Genomic DNA, 9,444 nt, shown 5'->3' with positions numbered 1-9,444 from the left:
GCTGCATGGTTTAGGGGAGGAGCTGGGTAAGAGAACATAGGCTGTCATCTGCTTGTGTCCTAACCATCAGCACAGGCTGCACTGTGAACAAAAAGATATAGAGAAAGAGGAAAGAAAGAGGATGAAGGGATAGAAGGAAAATGAGTTTGAGAAGAAACAGGGAGAGAAGACGCTTATTCGGGAAGATGGCAGGTAGCATTGGCATTGCTAACCTTAAGAACTGAGAGGCATGAAATCCATTTTAATCCATCTTTTAACTGTTGAATACATATTTAAAGGAGGAAATGAAGTAAACAAAATTTTAGGAGGAAACTTTCACCTCTTGTTTGAGCTGTCATTCTGGGTTAAAACTTCCATGCGTGTACATCTCGGGTGGAATTAGATTCTGTTTACCCTAACCTGACTCCTGCAATTAAGGAATTTCTATTCTTTACTCATTTTTTAAATAGAACTATCTTTTCCTACCCCTTATGCATTCATTTGACTCTTGGATTGAGTGCTCCAATGACTTGGTTTTTTGAAGAAACCTGATTTCTTGCTAAGTTTCTTAGACAAACTGCTTAACAGTTCTTTCTCAGAGCTTGCATATATAGATAAGGATAAATGTCTTGAATATCAGCTGATAGAGCTGGCAAAAAAAGTGCACAGACTTTCAGACACAAAATCTCCTCCTTTATAAATAATATGTGCTCAGAAGATATCTCAGTGTAACTTTCTAGTTCTTATGTAGAAAATAAATTTTCAAAATGTAGAAGGAAGCTGTTATACTGGGTCACTAGTACAAGCTATATAGAGTAAATGTAATAAAATATCAAAATACTTCAGCATTTTGTTACCTTACATCTGTAATTTTAAGAAGTGCTAGTAGAAATAATACAGTGCTTTTAACTGGGAATTTTGGTCCGTGTACTAGGGGAAAAAAAAAATTACATAAAAGGCAATCTTACAAACTATTCCATTACTGGCAGCTTAGTCCGTAAATAAGCCAATTTTGGAATAAATCCAAAACAAGAGCACAAGGGGAAAGGTATTGTTGGATGGTGTAGTGAAATGGGATGGGGTTTTTCACCTTGGGGATTATTTGCTGAAAATAGCGGATGTCCTACCATTAAGCTAAAACATAACATGTTTAAACATCCTTCTACCTGCACATGGAAACACCTTATTTCAAGGTCTTGGGTCATTGAAGTGTCATATTGTAGCTACTTCTGGAAGAAGGACTTTAAAAAGAAAAAAAAATGTCAAATATGAATGTTTTTTGCAAAGTTGTTACCAGGATTTGTTACCAGTCTGTTTGTAATGGTAACAACTTTAAATGAGGTTTTGTAAGGCTTACTTGTAAATAGTGGGAGATAGATTCCCTAATTGTGAAAAGGTGTGTAAATGACAAATGTGAAAATTGTGTAAATGACAAACCAGACTGTGTGTGCAACATTAACATGATGGGGTTAAACAGAAGGAGCGAGAAGAGTGGAACATGTCAGCTAGAGTGGGATGGCGGGAGGAAGCAAAAATATGTGTGTGTGTACACATACATGTAAGTATGTCTATATAAAAAAAACCCATAAAAATAAATGAACGGAGGAGCCAAACACTTATCCTTGAAAAGGACAAAACGTGTGTGGAGAAGTATTAAAGTGGAGTGAGCTGAAACTGGAAGTTACGATTGATCGAGAAAACTGCTTACCAAAAAGTTTGAGAGCTGATTTGATCTCTCTGAGAACTTGGGAAAATGCCAAGTTGATTCTTCATATGTGATAGTCTTCTCCACAGATAGCAGAGAGAGATTCTCACAGATGTTGTCATGTGGAATACTGCTGTATCTGGTAGCTTATCCACAGAAAAAGACAAAATTTTGTAATGAATTACTGACCGTGTTACATGAGAGTGTAAGTCAGGAAAAGAATGGGTGATGAAATCTACCTCTCTGCAGCTTCTGAAGTTATTTATCTTAGAAGATCCTAAGTAGCTTTTATCTAGTATTCTTCTATTACTTTTGCTCAGAATGCTTTACTTGAATGTAGTTGATTAAATTACTGTATTTAATTGCCCTTGCAGCTCCCTGTGTGTGTTCCTATTTGTGAACAGCAGTGCTGAGTGTGGCTTTGGTTGCTGGATGTTTATTCTCCTTTTCCCATTGCTGCTATACAAAAGCATAAAGGGTGCAGGCTGAACTGCCTTTCTGAATAGCCTCTGTTCACCTTGCAAATACATATTTAAAAGGAAAAAATGGAGGTTACTCATCACGCGTCTGCAAATGAATTTTCCCTTGAGGTTACCTTTAGTTTTTCAGGGGTATTTCCCCCTCATCTGTTATTCAAATCTATGTTCTCTTCTTTTTCTTTGATCCAGATGAAATCTAAATTTGCTGCTTCCTGCCTATCTCCGTAGGCAGAGGTCCTGGCCCTGTAGAGGTCAGTTGAGGATTTTAAAATTATTCTAATGGAAACAGATTTCTACTTCTGGTACCCTTGGGTACCTCCACATTTCCTCACTTTACGCATTGGCAAAACTATTGTCTAATCCTGGCCCTCTTGCAGCGTGATATGGCATTGTCACCTCTTTGCTTCTCTTGAAATGAAACTGTCCTTTTAAAATGGCTCAAAATGGCTCTGCTGGAGCCATCTCTGTCATGTTACAGTCTGTTCCTTTAATGTCCTCCTTTGGCGCTTTCTCTGTCCATAGGTCAGATAGACACATGCATTTTGTCTTCAAAACTTTTTTTAGCTTAGCTCTGCCATGGCTGTTTGTTCCAGGTTTGTTTCTGCTTTTTTTCCACCGACAGTGCCAACTTCAGCTTTCTGCTTATGAACTTTTCCCACATGCTTTCCCCAAATCTGCTCTCTGCACATAAGGAAAAACTGACAGAACCTGTGAAATCGCTGTCGGAACATTCAAGCTCTTTTTTAGATCTCACCTTTGCTATAATGCATACAGAAAATCACCATCTGCTAAGTAGGTAGCGAGAGGTAATTGTGGCAGGTGGCTACAGATGGCATACAAATCTGGTACAAGCTACATTTGTTATCCCATCTTTTATTTCCTTGTCAGCACACCAACTCCTTTTGTCCCCCTGCATGCCTTGTTTTTAGAGTATAAGTTCTTTTGCTCAGAGCAGTTGTTCAGTATATTCCTCTTGTTGGACATCACAGTCCTGTCTGGTTGATTTTTTTTTTTTTTTTTTTTTTTTTTGTCTGGAGTGATTTGTAACAACAGGTGCTTTGTCCTGAACATCAATTTCACCTAATCTGCATGTTTTAAGGAGCCTGCTCACTAATTCCCACAAAATAGAGAAGTGGGAAATTCAGTTTTAAACAAGTATCTACTGTTGCTAATTAGATGAAACAAAGGAAACTTCTTTTTTTTTGTAGGTGAGCTGCCTTGCTTTTGATTTATCTGCAGTCTTTTTCTCTGCATTGTGTCTTTGTGAACTCATGAAATACTAATCTGCACTCTCCATCGTACAAATTTCATATTTTAAAAGCTCCATTATCATAGAATAGTTTGGATTGGAAGGGACCTTTAAAGGTCATCTAGCCCAACCCTCCCCCTGCCATGGGCAGAGACATCTTCAACTAGATCAGGTTGCTCAGAGCCCCTCCTGAATGTTTCTGGGGATAGGGCATCTACTACCTCAGTGTTTCCCCACCCTCATTGTAAAAAATTTCTTCCTTATATCTAGTGTAAATCTATCCTCTTTTAGTTTAAAACCATTCCCCCTTGTCCTGTCACAACAGGCCCTGCTAAAAAGTCTGTCCCCATCTTTCTTATAAGCCCCCGTTAAGTACTGAAAGGCTGCAATAAGGTCTCCCCGAAGCCTTCTCTTCTCCAGGTTGAACAACCACAACTCTCTCAGCCTTTCTTCACAGGAGAGGTGTTCCATTCCTCTGATCATTTTTGTGGCACTCCTGTGGACCCGCTCCAACAGGTCCATGTCTTTCCTGTGCTGAGGGCTCCAGAGCTGGACGCAGTACTCCAGGTGGAGTCTCACCAGAGCGGAGTAGAGGGGCAGAATCACCTCCCTCAACCTGCTGGCCACACCGCTTTTGATGCAGCTGAGGATACGGTTTGGCTTTCTGGGCTGTGAGCACACATTGTCGGCTCATGTCCAGCTTTTCATCCACCAGTACCCCCAAGTCCTTCTTGGCAGGGCTGCTCTCAATCCTTTCATCCCCCAGCCTGTACTGATACCAGGGGTTGCCCCGACCCAGGTGCAGGACCTTGCACTTCGCCTTGTTGAACCTCATGAGGTTCACATGGGCCCACTTCTCGAGCTTGTCCAGGTCCCTCTGGATGGCATCTTGTCCCTCAGGCGTGTCAACTGCACCACTCAGCTTGGTCTCGTCTGTAAACTTGCTGACCGTGAGCTCGATCCCACTGTCTATGTCATTGATGAAGATATTCAACAGTACTGGTCCCAGTACAGAACCCTGAGGGACGTTATGGGGAGCTGCTGTTCAGTATGTTTCTGAGAGTAGCGTAATGCTTTATACTGATATTACAGAAGGTTTCAAGTGAACAATGCGGTTGGAGTAAAAACCTGAAAATGTTTATCTACTGTGTCCTTGATCTGGTTTTCATACTTCAGAAGTGTGCTATGTTAAATTATGTTTCAATGTTATTTCTGGATTATCTTAGTTTTCAGTTTTTGCTAGTAACCTTAAAATAGTCTCAGTTAAAAGATTTCTTAAAAAAATAAATAATTGTGAGCATGGATCATTGCTGGAAAGTTTGAATCGTTAGCTTAATTCTTCCTCTATTTTTGCAGGACTTCAAGAATATGTTGAGGCAGTCTCATTTCAGTATTTTATCAAAACACGATCTTTGATTAGTGTTGAAGAGATCAACAAACAACTAATATTTACAGCGGAAGACAGAGAAGAAACAACAAACACGGTAAAAGTTTTTCTTTTCTCATGTGACAAACACCTTTCTGGGATGGAAATGCAATGAGTAGGCTTAGTCACATTTTTGGCATCTGATTAAATAAGGCCAGTTAGTGGAATGGTATTAGATATACATGTGGGCTTTGACTCACTTGTTCAAAACATGCTTTTTATTCTGACAAGTAGTAAACTAAATCCGTGGGATACAAGTTTATAAATTTCACATCCTTTTTATTCAGAGCAAACTGAACTCCTTCTAGTAGGGGGAAAGATCCAGGATAGTGAAATACTAGCAAGCAAATATAGAGGAGGGATTTCTAATGGCTGTGACTGCCTGTAAGGCCTACTGGTGTATAGTGATGTAGCAAAAGTTGGGGGAGACGAACGAATCCAAGGCAGGATGAACTCCATGAATGAAATCTTACTGCTGGTACTGAACTAGTCACAGGAGGCACTGTATTCAGCTTCTGTTAAAACGCACTGCATATGTTTTAGCTTGGTCATTGGTAACTTTCCTGGAGATGATCTTGATGCTTCCTCTCAGAGGACAAGCTTGTGTCCCATCATACCTTACCCCTAATACCATACCTGCTGTTTCTTGACTTGCACGTAGAACAGAACTTTTTGCATAGGGACAAACTACTGCTACCAACCACGGTAAACTGTGTACAGTTTGATTGTGGACAGGGGACAAAAGGCGATTTTGTAGTGATGTACCAAAATGCACATGCAGTGCACGTGCAATGTACAGTAACGCACAGCACTACTGCTTTAGGTGAATTCCTGAGTCTGTAAAGCACTTTTTATTCTTTCTTCATTCTCTTGGTAAGATATTTGCAAAGAAGCCAAGTTTTTAGCTTAAGTTCATTTGTTCTTACCAGAGGCAAACCCATTGTGGCACACTTGTTTTAATGAATTGTGAAGTTGTTAACCCCTGCATACATGCCTCTAACCAGATTTGTGAATTTGGGTGGATACCATGTTATTTGAACAAGGGAACAGAAAGAAACCTGCATTGCCTCTAACCAGATTTGTGAATTTGGGTGGATACCATGTTATTGGAACAAGGGAACTGAAAGAAACCTGCATTGTCTCCCATGTTACCAATATTTTGGCAATAAAAAATATTGGAAACCTGGATATAGGAGCAAACTTGTAACTTTGTGATGAGTTTTCTTCATGAAGTATTTTTTAGCTATTTTAATGAGTTCAGTTGATATGAAATGGATGTGAGAGAACTGTACCTATGAGCTTCTTGTAGAAAATATATTTGAAATTCAAGATACTGTCACAAAATGATAGGATTTGGTTTTATAATGCAGACTCTTTTTGATTCGATTGCTTTGGTAGCTTTGGACAGACCATTTAGGGAAAATTTAAATTTATTAGGCTGAGCTCTATGAGCCAAAAAAAAAAAGCAACTGCAAATAAATGTTGGTACAAAGATGTGATAATTCTGTTTGCAAATAGAGATGGTAGAAGCAGGGTATGTTTATCATGCTTGCTAGAATGGAAATCACATCTCAAGTTGAAATGATGCTTTCATACCTTCTGGTGTGCTGGAAGGAGACTAGTATTTCTGAAGTAAGACTGTGTGCCATGCAATTTAATTTTCCAGAATGTTTTTAATTACCAGTTATGTTAGATAAGTTAGTGTGTATTTGAACCATTATAGACTGCTTTTTCATAGTTCTCTGTACTGGACTTTGTTCTGTTCTGTCCTCAGACCTCCAATTCCCATGATAAACAACCACAGACTTGGAGCCTGAAGGTAACACCTGTAGATTACCTGCTGGGAGTGGCTGATCTAACTGGAGAGCTGATGCGGCTGTGCATCAGCAGTGTTGGAAATGGTGACATAGACACGCCTTTTGAACTGAGCCAGTTCTTACGTCAGATTTATGATGGTTTTACTTTCATTGGCAACACTGGACCTTACGAAGTATCTAAGAAGCTGTATACCTTGAAACAGAGTCTGGCAAAAGTAGAGAATGCCTGCTACACATTAAAAGTACGGGGATCTGAAATCCCAAAGCACATGCTGGCTGATGTGTTCTCCACCAAAACAGAATTGATTGATCAAGAAGAGGGCCTTTCTTAAAGTAAGGAGACTGTCGCAATTCAGAAGGGAAGAGGACTTAGAGAAAGATTTTAGTTATGGTTTGTGGGGTTTTGACACTTCTCAAAGCTTTTTAGGTAGAGACATTTTTAGTTTTGTCTATGAGAAGATTGTTTGCAGTGGTAATTTGTAACCAAAAATACTTTCTATGATGTGCAAGAGAACAAATGTTTGACTTTGTCCTCCCGGTATGGAATTTCCTGTATTGCTCCATTGTATCTTCTTTCAGAATGGCCAAAATTTCCACTGCACTCTACACCAGTGACTGTCAGTTGTGTGAGTCACCTCAAACTGTCGTGGTTGCTGTTAGCAGTTTTCAGCAAGCACAGCAGTGAAAAAAAAATGGTTAGGTACTGTTATTTAGCATTATCCATAGGTTTCTGCGGACCCATGTTTTCTGGGTATTTGGGTTCTATACTCACGTCACACCTAAAATAATGCACCGATGTATGTGTAAATTCATCTCTTGACTTGAAACTAAGGTGGTCTCAAAGGTGCCATGTAACTTAAGTTTTCTCTGATTAATGCTTTTGAGCATGAAACTGAAGCTAAGTCAACTTTTCACCAATTGATAATGAAGCTAATTACACCAGGTAAATACTACTGTGCACTTATTATTTTGGGGCTCCATTTAAATTGAGCTCTGTTTAAGTTAACACTGGTACTTCATAGTTTTGACACGAGCTAGAAAATCCACAAAAATATTGTGGAATGTATTGGTTTACATTTTTTGTAATACAGTTTAATGCAGAATCTGACATCTTTCTGTTTGTAGACAAAAGCAGAAGACCTACCAAGTATGTTTAACATGAATAATTTGGTGTTAGGACAAGCAAGTTTTGGCCAAAACAAATACAATGTGGTGTTGGAAGTCTGTTCTCCATTGTTTGTGCTGCCCTGAGGGGACCTCCAGTGGGGTTGAACTGGTATTAGTGAAAAAAGGCTAGCCAAGCTTTAAATATCTGTTAGCAGGAACTATATCATGTGCATATTCCTATGGAAAGGAAATTGCAAACAGAAATAAGGCAGACATTCTGACTTCCATATTTATCTTTGAGGGTGGGTATGTCACCATTGGCAAAAAATCAGGGCTTTCTGCCGGTGTCTGAAGTTATGAAAAGTCTGATAATGTACATTATGCTAAAGGAAAACAGATAAAACAACATGATCTTTAGACTCCAGGAAATAGGCCTCCCAACTGCAATTGAAAATACTGCATGTTTTTTATTTCCACTTCCATATGCTGTGATACTGCCAATATTTTTCCCATGAGCATGTCCTGAGTAGCTGGGATCATCTGATATATGGATAGGAATGGGTAAATACATTTCTGTCACATTTTTCCATTGTTTCCACATAAAGCAGTATGTGGTGGGTTGAACAAGGAGTGGCTTTTTTCCTATTGTTTAATACTATTTTTTACAATAAATTCTGAAAAGCAGTCACTGCCTGGTCGTTGGTCCTTTTGCCTGTTGGTCCCAGTGGTAAATAACGGTGCGAGTTTCCCACTGTGCGGGACTTGACTTGGAAATTTCACTCCATTCCTATATTCATACTTTGAGGGGGCACTTTCTAATCCTGAATCTCTTTTCTTTTTCTCCCTAACTTTGTTCTGTGAAGTCTAAAAACTAGTTAGGATAGAAACTTCATGTGATCCTCTTGAATTAAAAAAATGCAAAGGATTCAGATGACAAAACGAGTTATCGCTGGAATAGATCTGCAATGGTACCCACATTTTTACATGTCTCGTTTTTTCTCTACTTTTTTTCTGGTGGGAGGAGGGGAAAGAAAGGAGAAGGATACTTATTGATAAGGAATGGGGTTTAGGTTTGGCTTCCCCCCACCCCTCCCAAAATGCATGCATCTAGTATTTCAGTTGATGCAGGTAAGAGTATAGTTCTGTGTCTTTTGGCACAGCTAAATTTACTGCAAGTAATTGCATATTGAGTATATGTGTGTGAAGCGAAAGCAGATAGTTATTAGAGGTATTGTGTGATATTAAACAGAGGTCTATCTCTTGTCTGTCCTAGCAGCTATCAGGTGGAATTTAAAAATCTTCGTGCCACAGTTTGAAAAGGGATGAGATGAACTCCAGCACGTGGCAGTGCTTGGCTGAGTAATGTTCTGCCTCTAGCCATGGAACGAGCACACAGTGGCCACTGCTTTAGCCAAACAGCTCCTGCTTTTGTACAGTCATTCGTTGTTTTAAAATTACAGATGTCTAAGAAGTGTACTTTTTTCTAGCAGTCTTTAGAGGTTCTTTCAAAAAATATATATTGGTTCTAATGATTTTGAGATCTAAATTTTCAGTAAGGCTACAGAAAACTTTTTAATGACAGACGTGATTTCTAAACTTCAGGCTGCCTGCCTGTAATCAAAAGCTGTGAATAATTTCTAATAGGGAGCAAAGTGTATGAGTGGTGTATTAAAACATCAGCA

The 9,444-nt window shown here is 39.2% G+C and overlaps 1 protein-coding gene across 1 annotated transcript in view; it reads left to right on the top strand.

The window, feature by feature from the left end:
- Positions 1-8,516, top strand: part of TSNAX (translin-associated factor X) — a 23,980-nt gene extending 15,464 nt beyond the window's left edge. Inside the window, exons 4-5 of the mRNA XM_009584402.1 lie at positions 4,769-4,896; positions 6,613-8,516. Of these exons, the coding sequence (XP_009582697.1) occupies positions 4,769-4,896; positions 6,613-6,987 (503 nt within the window). The 3' untranslated portion in view covers positions 6,988-8,516. The remainder of the gene's footprint in view (positions 1-4,768; positions 4,897-6,612) is intronic.
- Positions 8,517-9,444: the final 928 nt, after the last annotated feature.

The sequence above is a fragment of the Fulmarus glacialis genome, unplaced genomic scaffold, assembly GCF_000690835.1.
Source record: "Fulmarus glacialis isolate BGI_N327 unplaced genomic scaffold, ASM69083v1 scaffold41728, whole genome shotgun sequence".
NCBI lineage: Eukaryota > Metazoa > Chordata > Aves > Procellariiformes > Procellariidae > Fulmarus > Fulmarus glacialis.
This window is presented reverse-complemented; position numbering and strand designations above follow the sequence as displayed.